General features: G+C 38.2%; 1 protein-coding gene across 3 annotated transcripts in view; it reads right to left on the reverse strand.

Moving 5' to 3' along the window:
- slc30a6 (solute carrier family 30 member 6) overlaps nucleotides 1-23,399 on the reverse strand; it is a 167,480-nt gene that overhangs the window by 129,726 nt on the left and 14,355 nt on the right. For all 3 annotated transcript variants that reach the window (XM_059985647.1, XM_059985648.1, XM_059985646.1), the window contains exons 3-4: nucleotides 13,385-13,471; nucleotides 12,787-12,871 (exon numbers count right to left, since the gene is read on the reverse strand). In XM_059985647.1, coding sequence (XP_059841630.1) covers nucleotides 12,787-12,871; nucleotides 13,385-13,471 — 172 coding nt within the window. The remainder of the gene's footprint in view (nucleotides 1-12,786; nucleotides 12,872-13,384; nucleotides 13,472-23,399) is intronic.

Consider the following 23,399-nt stretch of genomic DNA (forward strand, 5'->3'; position numbering starts at 1 on the left):
GACATTGTCCAAGATGGCATGCAACTTGGACAGCATCCTCTTTTCAGACACCACCGTCAGAGAGTCCAGTTCCACCCCCACAACATCACTGGCCTTACAAATGAGTTTGTTGATTCTGTTGGTGTCTGCTACCCTCAGCCTGCTGCCCCATGACACAACAGCAAACATGATAGCACTGGCCACCACAGACTTGTAGAACATCCTCAGCATCGTCCAGCAGATGTTAAAGGACCTCAGTCTCCTCAGGAAATAGAGACAGCTCTGACCCTTCTTGTAGACAGCCTCAGTGTTCTTTGACCAGTCCAGTTTATTGTCAATTCATATCCCCAGGTATTTGTAATCTTCCACCAAGTCCACACTGACTATAAAGCAATAAATAGAGAACAAGAGGTGAAGAGTCCTTAAAAGGGAATCCAGTTCAGTGATAGGTGAGTGAAGTTATCCCCTCTTGTTCAAGAACCTGGTTGAGGGACAATAACTGTTTCTGAACCTAATGGTACGGTTCCTGAGGCTCTGGTACCTCCTTTCTGATGGCAGGAGTGAGAAGAGCATGGCTTAGATGGTGGGCATCTTTCATGATAGATGCTACTTTCCTGTAACAGCGTTCCACGTAGAGGTGCTCAATGGTGGTGAGGGCTTTACTCGAGGTGGACTTGGTTGTACCTACTACTTTTTGTAGGCTTTTCTGTACAAGGGTATGGTGTTTCCATACCAGGCCATGATTCACCCAGTCAATATACTATCCATCACACATCTACAGATATTTGTCAAAGTTTTAGATTACATACCGAATCTTTACAGACCTTTAAGAAAGTCGAGTCTTTGTCTGTAATGGCCTTTATATGATTCACCCAGGATAAACCTTTGAAATGGTAACACCAAAGAATTTTAAGTTGCTGCCTCTCTTCCATCTACATCTAATGAGGACTGGCTCATGGACCTACGCTTTGCTCCTCCTGAAGTCAATAATCATCTCCTTGGTCTTGTTGACATTGAGTGAGAGGTTGGTGTAGTCTGGATGCACTTGCAGTTGTAGTCATCAGGGATACTGGAGGTCTCCCTGCCTTTCCACATCCAGTAAGAAGAGCATTCCATTATCCTGCCTGGCATCTCTAATGTTCTAACTCAGCAAATATATAGAAAGGAAGGAAAAATAAACGTAACCAAGAGCTTTCCTTTTCTTTCCTTCATGGAAGACTTGAAGAGCTAAAGCCTCAAGATCACCACTCTGATTCTGTCCACGTAGACAACGGTCACTGCACACACCTTGCCTTCTTTTAATTTGCTCTTGCTAATCAACCCCAAATGCCGATTATGAATTAACACCCACAATCAAATCAAACTAATCATTTGCATTAACTAAATGAAGAAAATATTTGGAACTGACTTGGCCACATGGCAAAGTAGTCAAAATATATGGAATGATTTACTTGTATAATTAATTCTAATTTTCTACTGAATAAATACAACCAACAGTAAAGCCACAAATCAAATACTTCAAAGATGATACCACCAGGCTAGACTGATAAGATGCATTGGAAATAAATAATAATGATTCAATTAATTTATCAGGCTAATGAATGATGTTAGGTTAGATTTTACGTAAAATTAAAATGCTTTATTTTAAGTTTTTTTTGCAGAGGCACAATCAACATTACAAAGTTTTACATTTGTTTTGTGGTATAACTGTCTGACTGGTGGTGGTAAGGTTGTAAAGTCTTGGCATTGGCTATAATTTGTGTATAACCAAGCCGGGATTAAAAAACTGAAGGGATTTTTTTGTATTTTTTTTAAACAAAGAAAATACACAATGACTGTTTAAATTAGCCAGAAAGGGCCACATATTAAACATTTGAAACATGTAGCTAGGTGGCATTTTAATACCTGTAACAGCATCAAAACTTGCAGAATGTCTTGAGCACTACAGAAATGCAGATAAAACATAATGGACATAATTCAAATAAAATTTTAATGTACTTTTTCTTTATCTTTAGATCAAATCTGTCAAAAACTTTTATGATTAATAAGAATCTTGCTGCAATTTCTGTAATTCAGTACCACAGATGTCAGAGTAGACTAAAGACATTAGAGTAACTAAATGGCAATTAATGAATGGGAATGAGGAGCTGTCAGAACTCAAACTCGTATTACAGTCTGAAGCTGAGGTCACTTTCCCAGGAGGATTAATCCCTTACATAAATGATACAAGCAATACTGGGCATTACTGGCTCAAATGGGGATAAAAATTTCTGCTCTTCACAAGGCTTTGTTGAACAATTACCTCCACCCCTACCTCCTAATCTGTTAGCGGGGGTTGGAGGTAAAAACAAAATTAGCAAGCACGTATTTTTGAATCAGAGTTTGCAAACATTACAGGTTTACCATGGGACACAGAATGACTGATCAAGCTTAGTTTATTTAAATAAGTACATTGAGAGAGATAAAAAGAAAACAGCAGAGTACGAGGTGGACAAATTACCTGTATTTGATGGCACATCCTTTAATGTGCTGAATGAAAACATGAGAGGACAGGTCAGATTTTTTTCCACATATTTTCAATTCACATAATGAAGTAATAACAAAAATCTGGGCTGGAGTGAAGGATAAATAAGTACAAAGTAGTTCCTGTTCACTGAACTCCAAGTGTTTACACAAACCAAAACTTGCAATACAATTCAAAAGAATTTGAAAACGTACTGGTCAATCAATAAGAGCTAGTATAAATTGGATGAATGACTGACATATTTCAATTCAGAGGCTTAAGAACTAGATGGATGAACTGAAGACAACGGATAGATGGTAAATGGAAATTGATAAAGTAGTAAGCAAGACACTTGAAGGTTGAAAGTCTGTAGTACAAGACATTTGCCTGCATAAAAAAAACACGAACAGACTGCAAATCAGCAGCTAGATTAACAGCTGAATTGTAATAATGGGATGATGTACAACAGAGGTCAGTGCTGGTCCACATTGGTTCCCAGAATCTAGTTATTTCAAATCTAGGTATGGGAATAAAACATAAAAATCTGCTGAAATAAACTTGAACTCTGAAAAATCAAAGGATATACAATAAAAGTGAAAAAAAACATGATTTAATGTTTAGGTCAAATGTAATGTGAACAATGTTAAGAAGAAGCACAAGGAAAAACAATAATGGACATGGATGAACAGAGACACCTAGGGGATCAAATACCCAATTCCCAAAAAGATGCGAGTAGAATCTATACGAAAACTAGGCTTCACAAATACAGGAACAGATTAACAAAACTAGCAACTTATTAAATTGCTTCCTCTGCTGTGTTGGTTGCATATATTACCATTTTAACTCTGTAGAGTCGTGTTAAATGATTCAAAGGTGGGAAAATAACGTTGTGAAGTCGACACAATGAAGCTACAAAGAAATATGATAGGCTAAGCCAGCGTACAAAATACTGGCAAATGAAGTACAATATAACATGCAAACATATGAAACTGTCCACATTGGCAGAAAAATGATGAAACAGTCTAAACAGTGAAAGTCTGCAGAGCTCCAAATTGCAAAGGTTCTCCAAGTAATTAGGAAAACTCAAAGACAGCTTTGAGTATTGGTAGGGAGGTTGAATATAGAACCTGAGAGGATTTGCTTCAATTATGCGAGGTAGTTTTGACTTTACATTGCAACACAGTGTACGTTATTTGCTCCCATATTTTGGGAGGGATGCAAGTACACTGGAAGCAGTTCAGAGAAAATTTACTAAAGATAGTTTTTGAGACAACAGGCTGCATGTGACAGGCTTGTCCATGTTGAAGCGAATGTGTAATTTTTGATGAATATTCAAGCCCAAGAAAGTAAAATACATCTAGTTTAAGGTGGAAATTACTTTTTTGTATAATCTTATTTTCAGGGTTGTATAGATGTTCTTCTAGAATTTTGTTTCACTTCTCAATTCTTGAACAATCTTCCCTCCTACACCGCAACATTCCTCAGTGATGAAGTGTCAATAGCTGATTGAAATCAAAAGTCAAAAAGGATCATGTACACGTGTTGCAGGTAACCATTACGAGATCATATAATAGATGCTCTTTTATACAAGATCTCTTGGGATTAACGACTGTGGTTACTGGTTAATGTTCTGAATTGGGTGCCAACTGTTCTTTTGAAAACAAGCTCTTCAGACTATTAGATTGTGGCTTGTCACATTGTTGGTACTTGGGCTGTTCAAAATGTGGGCATTTCGAGATCATTAAATTAATTTTGTGCTATTTCTATCTGCTTTATATCTACAAGCATTTTCCACATCCATTGTTCTAGCAAAGAGCGACTTAACTTCACATGTTCTTTCATTTCTATACAGGGCTGCAGCTACCAGTACCAATAATTCAATTATAAGTAATTCTGTGATATTAAACTTACAGTATTAGCAACCTAATTATATTGCCTTGCCTTCAAAAAAGCTGCTAGGTGGAATGGGTTTACTTTTTGCTGCTGATATGAACGCAGAATGATTCAACAGTAAATCTTATACAAGGTAGCAACATAGAATCAGGTTTATTATCACTGACATATGTAGAAAATTCCATTGTTTTGCAGCAAGAGTGCACTTCAAAAAATAAAATTTAAGTTAAAATAGTATTTTTAAAAGTGCAAAGTGTGCAAAATAGTGGGCAACCCAAACAGAATGCTGGAAGAACTCAGCAGGTCAGGCAGCATCCATGGAAATGAATAAGTAGTTGACGTTGTTTCGAGATCCTTTATCAAGACTAGAAAGGAAGGCTTAGATGAAAGAATAATAAGTGGGCGGTCGAGGAAGGGGGCAAGCTAGAGGTGACAGCTAAAGCCATATTGGGGGGCAGGGGGAATGAAGTAAGCTGAGAGCTGATAGGTCGAAAAGGTAAAGGGTGGAGAAGAAGGAATCAGAGTTAATTTATTTCCATAGATGCTGCCTGACCTCCTTAGTTCCTCTAGCTTTTTGTGTGTGTTGCTTTGGATTTCCAGTATCTGCAGAATCTTTTGCTTTTGACTTGCAAAATAGTGATGTAACATTCATGACCATTTCAGAAAACTGATAGCAATATGAGTAGATGCTGCTCTTATAATGTTGAGTGTGTGTCTTCAGGCTCCTTGTAGTGTCTGCATTCAGTAACTTCCTCTTGTGTAAGGGGCAAGTTGATGAAAAATTACTTCTGATTCTTCATATGTAACATTTAGCCAAGTATAATTTTAGAGATAGAACATAGAATAGTACAGGACATTACAGGCCCTTCGGCCCACAATGTTGTGCCGACTCTCAAAACCTGCCTCCCATATAACCCTCCACGTTAAATTCCTCCATATACCTGTCTAGTAGTCTCTTAAACTTCAGATACAGATTTATGCTGTTTCCTGTTGCTGCTGAATCATCATTCCACTAATAAGCCTTTAAATAACCAAGCCATAATGACTTCAGAAAAGTAGTAGGTGTGTTGAATCCTCTATAAACTGTGGACACATGGAGTCTTGGAAGTCAGCGTTATCTCAAATGCTTTTTTTCCACTGAACAAATATTCCCAGAGATCTGAAGGCATGTTGCACTTTAAAATCTTGAGGGCATCTTTTAATTTTTCTCCATTCATTTTGTAATCTTGTATGTAGCAGAGTTTGGAATAAGGTGCCTATTTCAGAAAGGTGCCTATTTGCTGGCCTGCCCCAGCAAAAATGAATGTTATTAGATCTCAGTGTTGAGGCCAATATAAAGATAGAAACATAGAAAACCTACAGCACAATACAGGCCCTTCGACTCACAAAGCTGTGCCGAACATGTCCTCACCTTAGAACTACCTAGGCTTACCCATACCCTCTATTTTTCTAAGTTCCATGTATCCATTCAGGAGTCTCTGAGAAGACTCTATTGTTTCTGCCTCCACCACCGCCGCCGCCAGCCCATTCTATGCACTCACCACTCTGCATTAAAAACTTACCCCTGACATCTCCTCTGTGCCTACTTCCAAGCATCTTAAAACTATGCCCTCTTGTGCTAGCCATTTCAGCCCTGAGAAAAAGCCTCTGACTATCCACACGATCAATGCCTCTCATTATCTTGTACACCTCTTTCTATAGTTTCCACATCCTTCCTGTAGTGAGGCAACCAGAACTGAGCACAGTACTCCAAGTGGGGTCTGACCAAGGTCCTATATAGCTGCAATATTACCTCTCGGCTCCTAAACTGAATCCCACGATTGATGAAGGCCAATGCACTGTATGCCTTCTTAACCACAGAGTCAACCTGCGTAGCAGCTTTGAGAGCCCTATGGATTTGGACCCCAAGAACCCTCTGATCCTCCACACTGCTAAGGGTCTTGCCATTAGTACTATATTCTGCCATCATATTTGACCTACCAAAATGAACCACCTCACACTTACCTGGGTTGAATTCCATCTGCCACTTCTCAGCCCAGTTTTGCATCCTACCAATGTCCCGCTGTAACCTCTCACAGCCCTCTACACTATCCACAACACCTCCAACCTTTGTGTCATCAGCAAATTTACTAACCTATTGCTCCACTTCCTCATCCAGGTCATTTATAAAAATCACAAAGAGTAGGGGTCCCAGAACAGATCCCTGAGGCACACCACTGGTCACCGGCCTCCATGTTCAAGAGTGAAATGGAGAGCAGGGATCAATACTGCCCAATAAACCATGAGTTTTTCTTCAGAAGGCCAAAGGCCATTCTTCACTATCTGTTTGTTTTCGCTGTGCCACGTATCACCACCTTTGCTCAATACACTACATTTCACCTGCTGCCTGAGCCAAACCTGTAGCTTCAAGAACCTTTTAATCAATCAATTAGCAGCAAAAATGTCTCTTCTTGAATAAGACCGTGTATCTTTATTCTGGGACACCAAGATTGGGTGTTTATTCGACAGCGAGGAAGACTGATAGAGCTTGCAGTGGGTAATTTTATTTTAGAAAGCATATACTGACATTGGAGAGGGTTCAGAGAAGATTAGCGAGAATGATTCCAGGAATGAAAGGGTTACCGTATGAGAAACGTCTGGCAACTCCTGGGTTGTATTCCCTGGAGTTCAGGAGAATGAGGGGGATCTCATAGAAACATTTCAAATGCTTAAAGGCCTGAACAGATTAGATATGGCAAAGTTATTTCCCATGGTAGAGGATTCTAGTACAAGAGGGCATGACTTCAGGATTGAAGGACATCCACTTAGAACAGAGATGTAGAGAAATTACTTTAGTCAGAGGGTAGCAAATCTGTGGAATTTGTTGCTACGTGCGGCTGTGGAGGCCAAGTCATTGGGTGCATTTAAGGCAGAGATAGACAGGTTCTTGATTAGCCAGGGCATCAAAGGGCATGGGGAGAAGGCAGGGGAGTGGGGATGACTGGTGGAATTGGATCAGCCCATGATTGAATGGTGGAGCAGACTCGATAGGCTGAATGGTCTACTTCTGCTCCTATACCTTATGGTCTTATTGTCTTAAACCCCAAACCCCTCCTTTGCACAAAAACTAACAGATCGTCCACCTGGAAAACAGCAGCTAGAACATGAAACCCCATGCCCCAAACTCCCTCCCTTGTAAAACACTAACTTATCACCCATATCATTCCAAAAGTAGGGATTATATTTCCACTCAAACATCTCTACTGACAGTACATCCACTAGAATCATTCAATTTTGATAACTATGCTCCACTGACAGCATTTCTTTCAATTTCAACAGACATTTTGAATTAGCAGTAAATTAATCTGAAACTTAATTATTATGGTAAAGGATCTTTGCCCAAAATATCAAATTTATCCCTCTCTGTATATGCTGCTTGACTTGTTGAGTTCCTGCAGCATTTTGTGTGTGTTGTTCTGAATTTCCAGATGCTGCAGTATCTCTTTTGTTTAGGCCTCTTTCCATGCTCTATTATTTTAAAAGAACATGGAAAGAACATTCCCATTGCTTTGTTTGATCTGAAAATAATTTTTCTTCACCTGTCTACCCAATTATCTATTGAAGTCAATAATAAATTGTACCCACTATCACTCCAGGTAGTGAATACCAGATAATAAATCCAATGAATACTGTCATTTTAAAACCAGACTCCACCTTATGAACTTTGTGGCCACTGGTACTCACATTTTATTGTCTAAACTAATATTACTTTGAATGTCGATCAAATCTACCCTTAACCTTTTCTGCTCGAAGGAGCATACCAGCTACATCGATTTAACTTTATCAAGCCAAGTCAAGTCATTGTCATTTTTATTGTCATTTCAACCATAACTGCTGGTACAGTACACAGTAAAAACAAAACAACGTTCCTCCAGGACCCTGGTGCTACATGAAACAACACAAAACTACATTAGAGTTCAAACCTACACGGGACTACATAAAGCACAAAAAACAGTGCAAGACAGTACAATAATTAATAAGACAATAGGCACAGTGAAGGGCAAATTACAATAATAAATGACGTAAATGTAAACAAGTTTTAGCAGGAATTGAGAAAGAAATGAGCAAAAATTGCAAAGGGAGTAGAGTGGTGTTCAGTTCTCATTCTCTCTCCCCCCCCCCCCCATTAATTCATGCCAAAAGAAGCACATAATTACTTTGAGACACACCACACTCTACATACAGGTGGCTTAAAGCAAGTTGGAGGAAATATGGTTCAAATGTGCAAAAGGGCACTTACTGGATGTCAATCTACTAGAAGACCACAGGTTCCAGGTAGAGAACACAAACTCTCCAGCACTTGTCCAAATTGGACCACCAGTGGAATGTGTACTGCCTGTCAAGATTGTCCAGAGTTGAGTGGGGACAAATGCAAAGGTGACTCCAAAGAGAGATTTTCTCTTTTAGACTCCATTAGTGATCTGGTTAATTATCAACAATAACTCAATGTCACAGGTTTAAAGTTAAGTGTTCACTCATCCCCATCAGGAAGGTAGAGATCTCTGCCACCTCTAATTTACTTAACTCACTCATTCCCATCACCCTATCTCCTCACTGCAACATCAGGAGATTGTCATCATTCAATGACTGATTAGTCAAGGCTTGAGCTTTCAGTGGCTGCAGCACAATTGGTTAGAAGACCCTCATAAATAAACTGTGGCAATAAAACTCCACTTCTTGATGTGAACATGGAAACACATTTTCAAGATGGAAGGTACAATGAATGTATGCCTTTCTGTAAACCAATCCTGCTAGACAGGGAGAAGTGGGTTTTAGTAATTTATAGATGTGCTAGTAGAAAGCAACCTCTAATTTGAAGTTGTGTGAAGGTGAAATGCCTCTTAGGATTATCCTTTGTATGGCAACAGTAGGAAGCTATGCCAAATTCAATCATTTGTTTTGTTCATGGAACACCTAATCAACATTCACACTGTGTTTAGTTAATTACCTAATTAAACTTATTACTTTTGTCTGAAGTACGTACATCTGTTGATCCTGCAGTAGAAGTGTTTCTAAATGGAGCAGCGTTTTTCTTTTTTAACCTAGCAGCTTTCCATCAGAACATATAAATAAGCATGTATCCAAGTTCTTACTTCCTTTAATAGGCCATTCATTTCAATTGAGCATTCTACAGTATTAAGTCCACACTAATGGCTTACATTTTTAAACATACAGCCCTTATCAGGTTCCTTCTCCCCTTATAAGCTACACAACTTTGTCTGAAGTCAAGCTAAGAAGCAGCCTACTGGTCATATTAATTATGGTCCTGACATCTGATTATTTCAGTACCTTCAATCATATTGATTTAAGGATTCTTTACAACCTTCCTGTAATACACATCGTTAAAATTAAGACAAAAATATGTTTGTATCTTAATTATTCATAACAAGTTTAATTGAGCTTAAGGGATTGAGGAAAACCTTTCATGATTCAATTTAAAGCAAACATTGTTGCAGGGCTTCTGAAAAGGACACTAATTACACTAACAGAGCACAACCAGAGATAAATATTGTAGATATCAAGTACACCGATATATGTAGTATTTTTATTTCTTGGCCTTCCATTTAAATTACTTTTAAAAACACCTTTAAAGGATTATTAGGCGGAATCTCATTAAGTCTAACACACCTGCGACATCTCTGGAGGGTTCAATGCTTAATGTTCTCACCCCTGGAGTTTTCTGTTCGTATTTTTAATGCATCTTTCACTAACATAATTGTATAATAACAGCTCCGCCACTTGTTTATAAGACTGGTTTTGATTCTTTTGACCCATCAAGCAGAAAATAAAACAGCCAATTAATAAAAATCACTCTCTACTTCATAAGACACATATTCACCAGGATCACATTTCCATTCTTCATTATGTTATAAACAAAAGAAAAAACAGACAATAACTTCATTGACTCCTTTTTCACCGAATATTATATGGCAGTTATGTTCCACCTTTGGAGTTTCTACTCTATGGAACATTACATAGTCTAGAAGGCAAACGCTATGAAAGCTCCTTAAAAAAAAGAGCTGAGAACTCAAGAATTATAGTTGATATTACACAGCAAAAGAACAATGGCACAGGCAAAGAACCTCACTGAATTGAACTTTTGGAAAGAAATCCTAGATTAAGAGATTTTGCAGTCAAAGAGTTGAAAATGGCGGGATGGTGCAACAGGGCAGATGCGTGCATATTTAAAATATAGAATATACGCTATATAAAAATGGACATTATCATGAATAGTGGCCTATGCTCTATTATTTCTTCTTTTCAGTGCCAAAGCTTTTCAGTGTCTACAACTTCACTACTGTATCCTAGGCAGAAGACACTAATATTAAGTCTATTCTCTCAGCTTTGCACAGTTCAATCTTGCTCAGCAAAAAGACAGGAGATACCCAAAATATTAATATTACTTTAAAAAGAAGATTTTATAATTTGATGAAATGGGTGCCAATCAAACTACCCAAAAGACAGAACATAATAGAGATCATTTTTACTCCTACCCACTAAAAGATGGCCAATCTTCTGAACTTTGATAGTTCCTTCATCCTTAAAGTCATTTTACAGAAAACAATTCAAGACATCAAGCTGATTTAAAGAAGGTATTGAGCAAAAAAAATGCTTGAGATTAGTTTTAAAAACTTATTTCCATTCTCTGGATCATCTTTCTATTGTTCCTCTCTCCATAAGCCTTTACTTTTAACTATTAGTGATGTGCTGCTAAATCCAAGACTTTCTTGAATCAACAAAAAACATTTCACAGTTCACTCTTGCCAACGTATCAGGGCCACAATTAGCATCACAGCTTGAACAATATTGTTATTTTGATATGAAAATGAATTTCAATGCTACCTAGACTAATAGCAAGTTTAACGATTGCAGCACTGGTCTTTATTGTTCAATTATAAATCAACTTTTCAAAGTTTATTATACAAGTATATAAAAATCCAGTTATATGCTATGTAAAGTATCCTAGTTAAAAAAAACTACAATAGTCAATTGTTTATTTGGTTATTTGCCAAATTTTCGACAGTCACAATTTATCCAATTTCTAGTGAACAAAGCTCTTATGATAAAAAAATCAATTTTCCAATAAAACAGTTTTTCAACTTACCTCGCAAAGTTATTGATCTATATCAGAGCTAAATCACCTTTCTTTACCTCAGAAGTAACAATCTAGATTCAGATGGGGGTTGAGAACGGTAAGAAACATTTTACTTTCCTTGCCAAACCTGTGTGTAAAGGTTTGGAGTTTGAACTCTAATTTACCAAATGAGAAATGTAAACTGATCCAAAAGCTTTGCAAATGCAAATTTATACCCAGGTATTTTTCCTCTTACACATCAGTCAGAGCCCAAATTTAAAATGAGCATAAATCAATGCCAAGAATCAGGATTTCAAGAAAAAGCAAAGTTTATTCTTACAATTTTTTTTCTCTGGCACAGGAAATGCAGAAGTTTCCCTACTTCTTGTGCACATCACATACAGGATTTCTAAGAACATTCAACTGGAGCACTCTTTCAGTGTTTAACATAATTTGGATTACCAAAAAGAAAAGCATTTTCAAGGAATTAATAACATAACAATAAAGGAATAAATATTCACAATACATACAAAGTTCTAATTAAAAAAGGACTAGAAAAAACTCTTGCCAAGCCTGCAAAACTGATGACAGCATTGACCCCTTTGACCAAGAATACATGGGAAATATTTGAATAAAAGAATGCATTTGTGGTGAATTCTGGAGGCAGAGACTAATTTAATCAATAGATTTAATGAACTGGGAAGACCTGTCTATTGTGATTATATACTCTTTGCACTGAAAATGCAACAATATTTTAAAATGCACAATTGGTGACACACAAAAAGCAGGCTTGCTCCAATGGTCAACACTAGGAATACTTGAATTATTTGTGTTGCATTTGTGAAATATAGTATTACCTTCACCTAGATCTTAAGATTCAACCAGTTTACTTCAGTGTTTCCCAGTCTAAATACTTAACTTGCAAATGTTGAAGCCAAATTTTAAAGGCAAATAGAATACAGACCAATTCATGACAATCATAATAAAAAGAGAAGATTCTAGGACAAATACAGGCAAAAAAACATCTGAAATATTTATTGAATTCTTGATCTGCTCCAGCTACAGTAAAAGAACAATACACGACTAAGTCTAGTCTCACTGTCAGTTGGGGAAGCAAAACAATAATCTAGTTTATTCCCATTAGTAACTGTGTAGCTGGGTTCATAGAGATATTCCAACATACAGTAAAACTCAAGCTGACATATGGAGACTGATCAATTGGATGAGATGACACATCAAACTTGTTTTTTTAAAATCAAATGCAACCAATCAGCAAATAAAGGAAGTTCACACCTACCCATACTATTCGTGGAACTGCACCACATCAGTAGAAAGCCAGTGCAAATCAAGTTCAATAAGCCAAACAGCAAGATTTTCCAAGACTGCGAAGTAAAAACAACTGCATTAACAGCATTGCAACTTCTACACCAAGTCATTTTGAATGAAAGGAATACTAATCCTGCTATTTCATATCAGCATGGATTGAAATAGCCAACAAATTCATGTGGCATTGAAACAGCATGAGAATGAAGTGTTAGAATATTCATGTTCCAATACAGCTTCACACACATCAAGAGCAAGAGGATCACTAGGAAGAGGAATGACTTGACAATTTGGATTCAGAATTGGCTTGCCCATAGAAGACAGAGTAGTGGTTGATGGATCTTATTCCATTACTAATGGCATTCAGTGGGAATATTGAAGTGACCAAGATGTGACTTAAGGAACTTCCAGCTGATTAGAACTCAGTACCTTCAAAATTATCCATTAACCAAGCTACACTTCATTTGATTAGCTAAAAAAAGTTATGTAACCATAGGAGTTGTGCAAGAGATCAGCAGATCCAAAGTAACACAGTTATTTTTTTGTAATGCAACGACTCCGGGTGTACTTACCCTCCTGTCAGCTGCAACTAGCAAGAACTCCTGTGTAAACCTTCCACCTAGAGACCTGTGAGTTTTGCGGAATGGATGAATAGTTCCCTGAAAGGAAAATTACAGGAAAACAAGTTTACTTAAAACTTCAAGTAGATCACAAATTGAAGGCAGGATATAATAGATTTATAGGGGAAACAAGAAAGAATCTGCAGATGCTGGAAATCTAAGCAACAGACACAAAATGCTGGAGCAACTCAGCAGGCCAGGCAGCATCCATGGAAAAAAAGTACAGATGATGTTTTGTTGCTGAGAGCCTTCAGGAGGACTGTAGAAAAAAAGATGAGGGGTAGATTTAGAAGGTGGAGGAAGGGAGAGAGAAACACAAGGTGATAGGTGAAACAAGAAGTGGGAGGGATGAAGTAAATAGCTGGGAAGTTGATGGGTGAAAGAGATACAGGGCTGGAGAAGGGGGAGTCTGATAGGTGTGGATAGAAGGCCATAGAAGGCCTTGGAAGAAAGAAGGGGGGAAGGAGAAGCACTAGGTTTAGAGGGGATCTCCGTGGGACTTGTTCAACTGGACAGTGGCAAATACCTAGAATGCACTGACAGAGATAAGAGAGGTGGAAGCAGAGTTGCTAAGAACACTTAGGTGTATAGATGAGCACATAAGTTGAAGGCTACAGTCATAGAAGGCTACAGGCCAAGTGGGTAAAATACAGGTGGATTTCCACTGGTCTGTGTGTACATGGTGGCCTGAGTAGCCTGTTTTATTCAATCTATTTTAATAAAAGTGAATATAACTCATTTTACCACCATACCTAGGGTGCTAGTTTACTGTTCTAGTGGTATTAATTTTCAGGGGTATTAAATGGAGATTCACTTATTTAGGTGGGCCTGATGTTCTCATGACAATATTCCAGACAGCTCTTAACACACTCATTCATCAATATAAAACAGATTAACCAATATTATATAAATGAACATACCCCCCCCCCCCAAAGGTAATGAACCACATCATCTCAAACTAGCATGGTATAGAAGGATAGCTTTGTTTGCTACTGTCTGCTAACACAGCTTGATATTCCGGAGAAAGTAATTCTTTATGCAGCGAAGTCAGCCATATATAAAAATAAATTCAAGGTTTCTTCTACTTTGCACATAATCTCTCAGCCAAGTTGAGGTAGAAAAATCTGATCAGCAAATTCAAAATAAATATAAAAATGCAGATAAAGTTTTCAATAATTTTAACACAAGTTTAAAAATCATTATGTTTGATTAATATAATATCACCAATGTACAGGTGTGATGGACACAACGGGTGACTCCAGCAGATTTGCAGATGAAGTATTGCCTCACCTGGAAGGATTGTTTGGAGCCCTGAGTTGAAGTGAGGGAGGTGGTGAATGGACAGGTGCAGCACTTTGGCCGCTTGCTAGGAGGGAGATTAGTGGGGAGAGATGAATAGACAAGAGAATCACGAAGTGAGTGATCCCTGCGGAAAAATTCCCAGTCTGTTATGTCGGTCTATGGCCTCCTCTTGTGCTATGATGAGGCCACCTTCAGGGTGGAGGAGCAACACTTTATATTCCAGCTGGGTAGCCTCCAACCTAATGGTATGAATATTGAATTCTCCTTCTGGTCAAAAAAGTTCCCTCCCCTTTCCCTCTTCTTCTATTCCCCAATCTGACCTCTTAACTCTTCTCACCTCCCACTGGTGCCCCTCCTCCTTCCCTTTTTCCTAAGGTCCACTCTCCTTTCCTATTAGATTCTTTCATCTCCAGTCCTTTACTTTTCCTACCCACCTGGCTTCACCTATCATCTTTCAGCTTCCCCTCCCCCCACCTTTTTATTCTGGCAGCTTGCCCATTTCTGTCCTGAAGAAAGTTCTCAGCCTGAAACATTGACTTCTTTTTCATTTCCATGGATGCTGCTTGATCTGCTGAGTTCCTCCAGCATATTGTGTATGTGTGGTTATGATTTCCAATATCTGCAGAATTTCTTGTGTTCTTATTACAAAGAAATTGACTAGATATTTGTCTGTATTGGTGATTTAAAAATTAGGTTATTCACAGATAAGAGTATCGGGTCTTTGGTATGATAAATCCATTTCAGTTTTATTAATAATAGCACAACAGATTATCACCCAAATACTTCAATCACTATTTTAATAAAACTGAGGATAAATATTATACTGGTTTCTGTTGTGATAACATAAATGATTTAGTGGGAGATACTTCTCAGGCTTCCAGCCGGGTACATGTATTATAAGCGATATTTTGACGACGAACTCTGATATCTTCATCTGAATGTTGGAGGAAATTCAGCAGATCTGAAGATGGTAGAGTTTGTCGTCGAAATGTTGGTTATAATTGATAGCTGTGTCCAGCTGGAAGCCTGAGAAGAGTGTATTCATCATATGCATATGCCGGGAAAGGAGTAGATCCTTTTTGATTTAATGGGAACTTGTATCCTTGATGTACTACATACAACACAGAACCCCTACCTATTAATCAGCAGCAAGATTCCAATACGTGATTACACGCAAACATTTTTTTCATAGAGGTCACATGTAATTCTGCTGGTAATTCATTATTTTCTATATTACCTTACTAGAGATGTAATTAACTCTTAATTAAAAGAAACTGCTCTAGGATATCAGAAAGAATAGCATGTTCAACCTCTAAATTTTCAGAAAATTAGCATTAAAATACATGATACCCATTCAGAGACTAAAATGAAACATTTAAATAAACCTCATAAAAACAATGAAATACAATGCGACAAAATTTGCTTCTTACTGATGCCTCCATATGAAAAACCCAAGTCAGATTTGTACAGCACAAAAATAGACCCTTTCACCTACCTCATTTTCCTACAGTAGGACTGCATTCAGGGTTGTAGATGGTGACATACCTACCTATAAAAAGTATTCACTCCCCTTTTATGTTTTCAATGGAATTAATTTGGCTCTTTTGACACTGATTAATAGAAAAGACTCTTTCCAGTCAAAGTGAAACAAATTTCTACAATCTGGTCTAAATTTTTACAATTATTAAACATAAAATAACTGATTGCATAATTTTCACCCCCTTCAAGTCAGTATTTAGTAGATGCACATTTGGCAGCAATCGCAGCCTTGAGTCTGTGTGGATAGGTCTCCATCAGCTTTGCACATCTGGATACTGCAATATTACCCTATTCCTCTACAAAATCGCTTCAGGCTCTGTCAGATTGCATTGGAAAACGTGAGTGAACAGCCCTTTTCAAGTCCAGCCATAAATTCTCAATTGCATTGAGGTCTGGACTCTTGACTTGGCCACTCACTCCAGGAAAATAACTTTGCTGTACTTAAGCCATTCCTGTACAGTTTTGGCTTTATGTTTGGGGGGTCATTGTCCTGCTGAAAAACAAATCTTCTCAAGTCACAGTTCTTTTGCAAACTGTAGCAGGTTTTCCTCCAGGATTTCTCTGTATTTTGCTGCATTCATTTTACCCTCTTCCTTCATAAGCTTTCCAGGGTCTGCTGCAGTGAAGCATCCCTACAGCATGATGCAGCCACCAGCATGCTTCATGATAGGCATGCTGTGGTTTTGATGATGTGCGGTGTTTGGCTTATGCCAAACATAGCATTTAGGCTAATAGGCAAAAAGCTCAATTTTGGTTTCATCAGACCATAGAATGTTTTTCCAGCTGACTTCAGAGTCTCTCACATGTCTTCTGCCAAACACTAGCTGAGATTTCATGTGAGTTTTTTTTTTCAAATAGTGGTTTGGATCTCTTGATATCCTCCCTCATTAGTCCCCTTCTTGCACAGTCACTCAGTTTTTGAGGAAGGTCTGCTCTAAGCAGTTTAACAGCTGTGCCATATTCTTTCCCTTTCTTGATGATTGACTTAACTGTACTCCACTACAAGGGATATTCAGTGACTTGGAAATTTTCTTGTATCCATCTGATGACTTGTGCTTTTCAATAACCTTTTTGCAGAAGTTGCTTGGAGTGCCCTTTCGTTTTCATGGTGTCATTTTTGCCAAGGTACTGACTCACCAGTAGCTGGACCTTCTGGATACAGGTGTATTTTTACTACAATCTTTTAACTGCACACAAGTGACCTCCATTTAACTAATTTTGTGACATCAAAAACCAATTGGCAGTACTCGTGATGCTTTTGGTGTGTCATATTAAAGGGGGTGAATACTTATGCAATCAAGTATTTTGTGTTTTATATTTGTAATTTATTTAGATCACTTTGTACAGATCTATTTTCACTTTGACACAAAAGATCAGTGTCAAAAAAAGCCAAATTAAATTCATTATGACTCAATGTTGTAAAATAATAAAACATGAAAACTTCCAAGGGAGGGGGAGTGAATAATTTTTATAGTCACTGTATGTTACTTTGATAATAAAATTATTTTGAACTTTGATTTAACTGCCTAAACTCTTAAATATAGTAACTGAATCTGATTCCACCACCTCCTCTGGCAACAACATCCAGAATCAATCACTCTATCAAGTGATTAACTTCAAAACCTGTGCATTTATACAGGTTCCTTGACTTCCTCATCGGGAGACCACAGTCGGTATGGATTTGTGACAGCATCTCCTCCTCATGACAATCAACAAAGGTGCACCTCAAGGTTGAGTAATTAGCTCAGTGCTCCACTCTTTCTACACTGTGTAGCTACACTGCAGCTCAAACACCATCTATAAATTTGCCAATGGCCCTAATGCTGTAGGCAGAATCTCAGATGGAGAGGAATGAAATAAATCTGCTGGTCGAGTCATGTCACAACTCAACATCAGCAAGACCAAGAAACTGATTATGGAATTTAGGAAGGGGAAGTTGGGAAAACATATACCAGTCCCTTTGAGGGATCAGCGATGGAAAGGGTAAGTAATTTCAAGCTCCTTGTTATTAATATATCAGAGGATCTGTCCTGGACCCACAATATTGATTCCATTTTAATGAAGGCACTCCAGGAGCTCAACTTCATTCGGAGTTTCAGGAGATTTAGTATTCAAAGATTCAAAATACATTTATTATCAAAGTATTTATGCAGTATACAACCACGAAACACCATGGAACCCATTCAAAGAAAACAAACACGCAGCACACACAAAACAAATTGTGCAAATGGCAATAAACGAGTGAATAACGCAGAATAATAAACACCAAACCACAGAGTCCTTGGAACAGCCTAGGAATGCTCAGTTTAGTTCAGATCAATTTAGGGCTGTGTTGTACATTGTCTGCAGCCCACAGAGCCAGTCCGCCCTGATCAAAATTGTGCAAAAGAGCAATAAAAAAAATAGAGTAACCAGAAATCAGAAACATATAACATGAACTGCAGAGTCCTTTAAAGACGAGTCCAATCCACAAACCCCGCCAATCAAACAGAGACCCAAGACTTTAGCACCTTTCTCCAGCAGCAGCAACTGAAAGGTAGAGGGAGACCAGTCAAGTGCATGCAGACGGTCTTCCTCTCTCACCCTCGGTGATTTCAATCTTGCTCAACGCTTTAATCCAAAAGTTGGTCAAGAATTGGAGCCAATCATTGGTTTGGCCTCTGCCACTAGGCAGTACACGCAGTTCCCAACCTAGATCTCAAACAAGTCAAATTCCCTCAGAAAGCGCAAAAGACCAAGATCGCTCAGTCGCCCAAAAACACAAACAAAATGTAAATTACAGGGTTCAATTGCACAGATCAGTAGCAGAAATATATTTAAAAGAAGTAGTAGTAGTAATTTTATGAACTGTCTGTAGGACGTTGCTGTTAGACGCATTGGTTGATGGTGCCGTCTCACCACGGACGTAGAATCCATAGAGGAGATGCAGAGGAGATTTACAAGGATGTTGCCTGGATTGGGGATCATGCCTTATGAGAATAGGTTGAGTGAACTCCCATTTCTCTTTGGAATGACGGAGGATGAGAGGTGACCTAACAGAGGTGTACAAGATAATGAGAGGCACTGATCATGTGGATAGTCAGAGGATTTTCCCTAGGGCTGAATTGGCTAGAACGAGAGGGTATCGTTTTAAGGTGTTTGGAAGTAGGTATTTTGGAAGTGTGGTTTTTGATCCTTCAGTTAAATTTGAAGAAACTTGGAGACCTTTTATTCAACATTTTCACATGAGTTGAATTGTCTTTTCATAAACCTTACTTATATTATCCTTAAGTATTTGGATGGAGGTTCGGAGTTATTGGCACTACTGTATATGTACTTAATATTATTCAATGGCCCATGTTGGTTAGTGTTTTTTTTTGTTTTTTTCTCTCTTTTATTTTTGGGGTTTTTCTTTTTTTTCTCTTTTTACTTCTTTGTTCATTAATGTTCTGAGTTTGAGAGGTTATATATTTTTATTATTATACATCTGAATGTCTATTTAAACTATTAATTATGTATTCTCAAACACTTTGCATTCATGTTTCATTTATGTTTGTTTAAAACTAATAAAAAGATTTAAAAAGAAAGAAAGGAAGTAGGTACAGAGATGTCAGGGATAAGTTGTTTTTTTTTACGCAGAGAGTGGTGAGTGCGTGAAATGGGCTGCCGGCGGCAGTGGTGGAGGCAGAAATGATAGTGTCTTTTAAAAAACTCCTGGATGGCTACATGGAGCTTAGAAAAATAGAGGGCTAAGGGTAAGCCTAGGCAGTTCTAAGGTTGGGACATGTTCGGCACAGCTTTGTGGGCTGAAGGGCCTGTACTGTGCTGTATGTTTTCTATGTTTTTCATGTTTCTGTCTCATGTCATTTATTTGAACTGTCTGATTGTATGGGGCGGTGGTGGGAGGGCTTTGCCTGTGATGGATTAGGGTATATCCACCACTTTCTGTAGTGTTCACCATTTCTGGGCATTAGTGTCACTTTATAGACGATCAATGTACTTAAGCTATCTAATATATTTGTAATTATTGTGTTTTTTAAATTATTGGGCTCCTTATCTTTGTGTTTTTTTTGTGTAATAAATCAGATCCGGAGTAACAATACTTCTGTTTTCCTTTACACTTGTGTCCTGGAAATTATGTTAAACAACCTTGAATTGTGATGTGTCCACAACATCATTAATTTTTGTATCATCTGAAAACTTGCTCATTATTTCTCCTTCACTCACCTATACAAAAAAAATGGGTAAAATGACTAAAAAAAATCCATTTGTTAATACAATAAAACATTTTTTGTTTCAATGAACTGACAGGTGAACTCTTATGATATCAGACCTTAATAAGATTAAGTTCAATTATGTCTCATTTGATCATAATGTGCTGACATATATGGAACATTTGAATGCACACTTTACAGAATTCAGAGTTTTCCAGATTACAAATTGCACGTTCACTTATTACTGAAAACCTATACCAACCGGACAGATTACTAGAAGGCATGATAAATCATGGTCATTAACTGAAATATTATCCTACTAAAACAGAACACTATATCCATTAAAGTCAAACAGTTATGAAGTCCATTAGACAACATGTACAAGCAAGATTCCATACAGTCAATACCGGTAATGGAGATTTTTCAGTGACATTTCAGTTTGCTATACTTAGACTAGCTATTTTGTTGTCAGTTTACATGCCCTTTCCCTCTAGCAAGGGCTGACACAAATTATTCAATTTTACAGCAAACAGAAGCTGTAATATTTTGACTGCTATTGTCTGGGGGGATTGTTTACACTTTGCTTCTCATCAAGAAGAGTTTTGAACTTAATAACCCTTCCAGTATAGAAAGATCTTTGTATGGTTCAAAGATTTAAAAGAGATTAAATAATTGAAATGATATAATTTCATGCTTTAATGATAAAGTACAAACCTACTGCATAGGGAAAATGATGGCCTATGATTTTCAGTTCAGCATTCAACACCATAATTCCCTCCAGGCTCGACAAGAAGCTCAGAGACTTCCCTGCCTTGTGTAGCTGGGTTTCCTGTCAGATCGCCAGCAGGTGGTAAGAGTGGGCTCCCTCACCTCTGTCCCTCAACACAGGTGCCCCTCAGGGCTGTGTCCTAAGCCCCCTCCTTTACTCTCTGTATACCCATGACTGTGTCGCCACCCACAGCTCCAATCTGCTAATTAAATTTGCTGATGATGCTACATTGATTGGCCTTATTTCAAACAATAACAAGGCAGCCTACAGTGAAGAAGTAATCACTCTGACACAGTGGTGTCAAGAAATAACCTCTCCACTGATGTCACAAAAACAAAAGACTAGTTGTGGACTACAGGAGGAATGGAGACAGACTAATCTCTATTAACACCAATGGATTTGGGGCTGGGAGAGTGAACAGCTTTAAGTTCCTTGGCATACACATCACCTAGGATCTCATGTGGTCTGTATTTACTAGCTGTGTGGTGAAAAAAGCACAATGGCACCTCTTTCACCTCAAACAGTTGAAGAAGTTTGGCATGGGTCCCCAAATCTTAAGAACTTTCTACAGGGGCACAATTGAGAGCATCCTGACTGGCTGCATCACTGCCTGGTATGGTAACTGTACTTCTGTCAATTGGAGGACACTGCAGAGAATGGTGTAGACAGCCCAATGCATCTGCAGATGTGAACTTCCCACTAATCAGGACACTTACAGAGACAGGTGCGCAAAAAGGGTCTGAAGGATCATTGGGGACCCGAGTCACCACATCCGGAAATGGTACCACAGCATAAAAGCCAGGACCAACAGGCTCCAGGACAGCTTCTTCCCCCAGGTCATCAGACTGATTAATTCATGCTGATACCATTGTATTTCTATGTTATATTGACTGTCCTGTTGTACATACTATTTTTTTTTTTACAAATTACTCTAAATTGTACTTTGCACACATAGATGGAGACATAACAAAGATTTTTACACCTCATGTATATGAAATATGTAAGTAATAAAGTGAACTTAATTCAATTTAAGACATGATTGCAGGATTATCTAACCTGCTTCAAGCAGGCTTCAATCATACTGGTACCCAGGAAGAATATAGTAACCTGCTTCAGTATCTATCATGCAGTAGCACTTATGTACATGATTGCCTACTACTGGAACACGCCAACAGCAGATGCCATTTCACTGGCTCTTCACTCAGCTCCGGACAATAAGGATGTATATGTCAAGATGCTCTTGAATTACTATAGATCACCATTCAATGCCATCATCCCCTCAAACTCTTCATTAAACCCCAACACCTGGACCTTAAGACCATCCTGTGCTATTGGATGCTCAATTTCCTTTTGGTTACCTCCAATGTGTATGAATTGGTATACTCATTCACTCTGCACTCACCATCAGCACCAGTGCACTATGAGGCTACGTTCATAAACCCTTTTTAACTGCTTTGCTACCACATCTGAAAGCTTGTGTAAATTTGGCATGTTATCAAAAACCTTGACAAACCTTTACACGTTCAGTGGAGAGTATCCTGACTGGCTGTATCATGGCCTGGTAGGGAAACAGCAATGGGCAGGAATGGTAGACTGTTGAAAATGGTGTATGTAGCCTAGTCCAGCACAGGCAAACCTTCCCCACTACTTAGAACATTTACATGGAATGCTGTCACAAGAAATGCTTCCATCACAGACCCCACCACCCTGGCCATGCTTCCTTCTCGCTACTAACATTGGGCAGGAAGTACAGAAGCCTTTCGGTCCCACACCTGCAAGTTCAGTAACAGTTATTACCCTACAACCATCAGGCTCCTGAACTGGCATGGATAATTTCACTCACCTCAACTCTGAACTGATTATACAACCTACAGACTCACTTCTAAGGACTCTGTATCTCATACTCTAAGTATTACTTCTTTATTTGCAGTGAAGGTCTTCTTTTGCACATGTTGGTTAGGTACATTTTTTTCAAAAAAATCTACTGCATCCTTTATTTATCCTGTAAATGCACACAAGAAAATTAATATCAAGGCAGTATATGGTAATACAGACATTTTTGGTAAAAAAAATACTTTGGACTTTGAACCATTAGAGAATAGTAATCCTGAAAATACTAATTTGAAATCACATTGTCCTGAACTACAAGAGTGCAAATACAGTC

Source organism: Hypanus sabinus, chromosome 12 (genome assembly GCF_030144855.1).
Source record: "Hypanus sabinus isolate sHypSab1 chromosome 12, sHypSab1.hap1, whole genome shotgun sequence".
In the NCBI taxonomy this organism is placed as follows: Eukaryota; Metazoa; Chordata; class Chondrichthyes; order Myliobatiformes; family Dasyatidae; genus Hypanus; species Hypanus sabinus.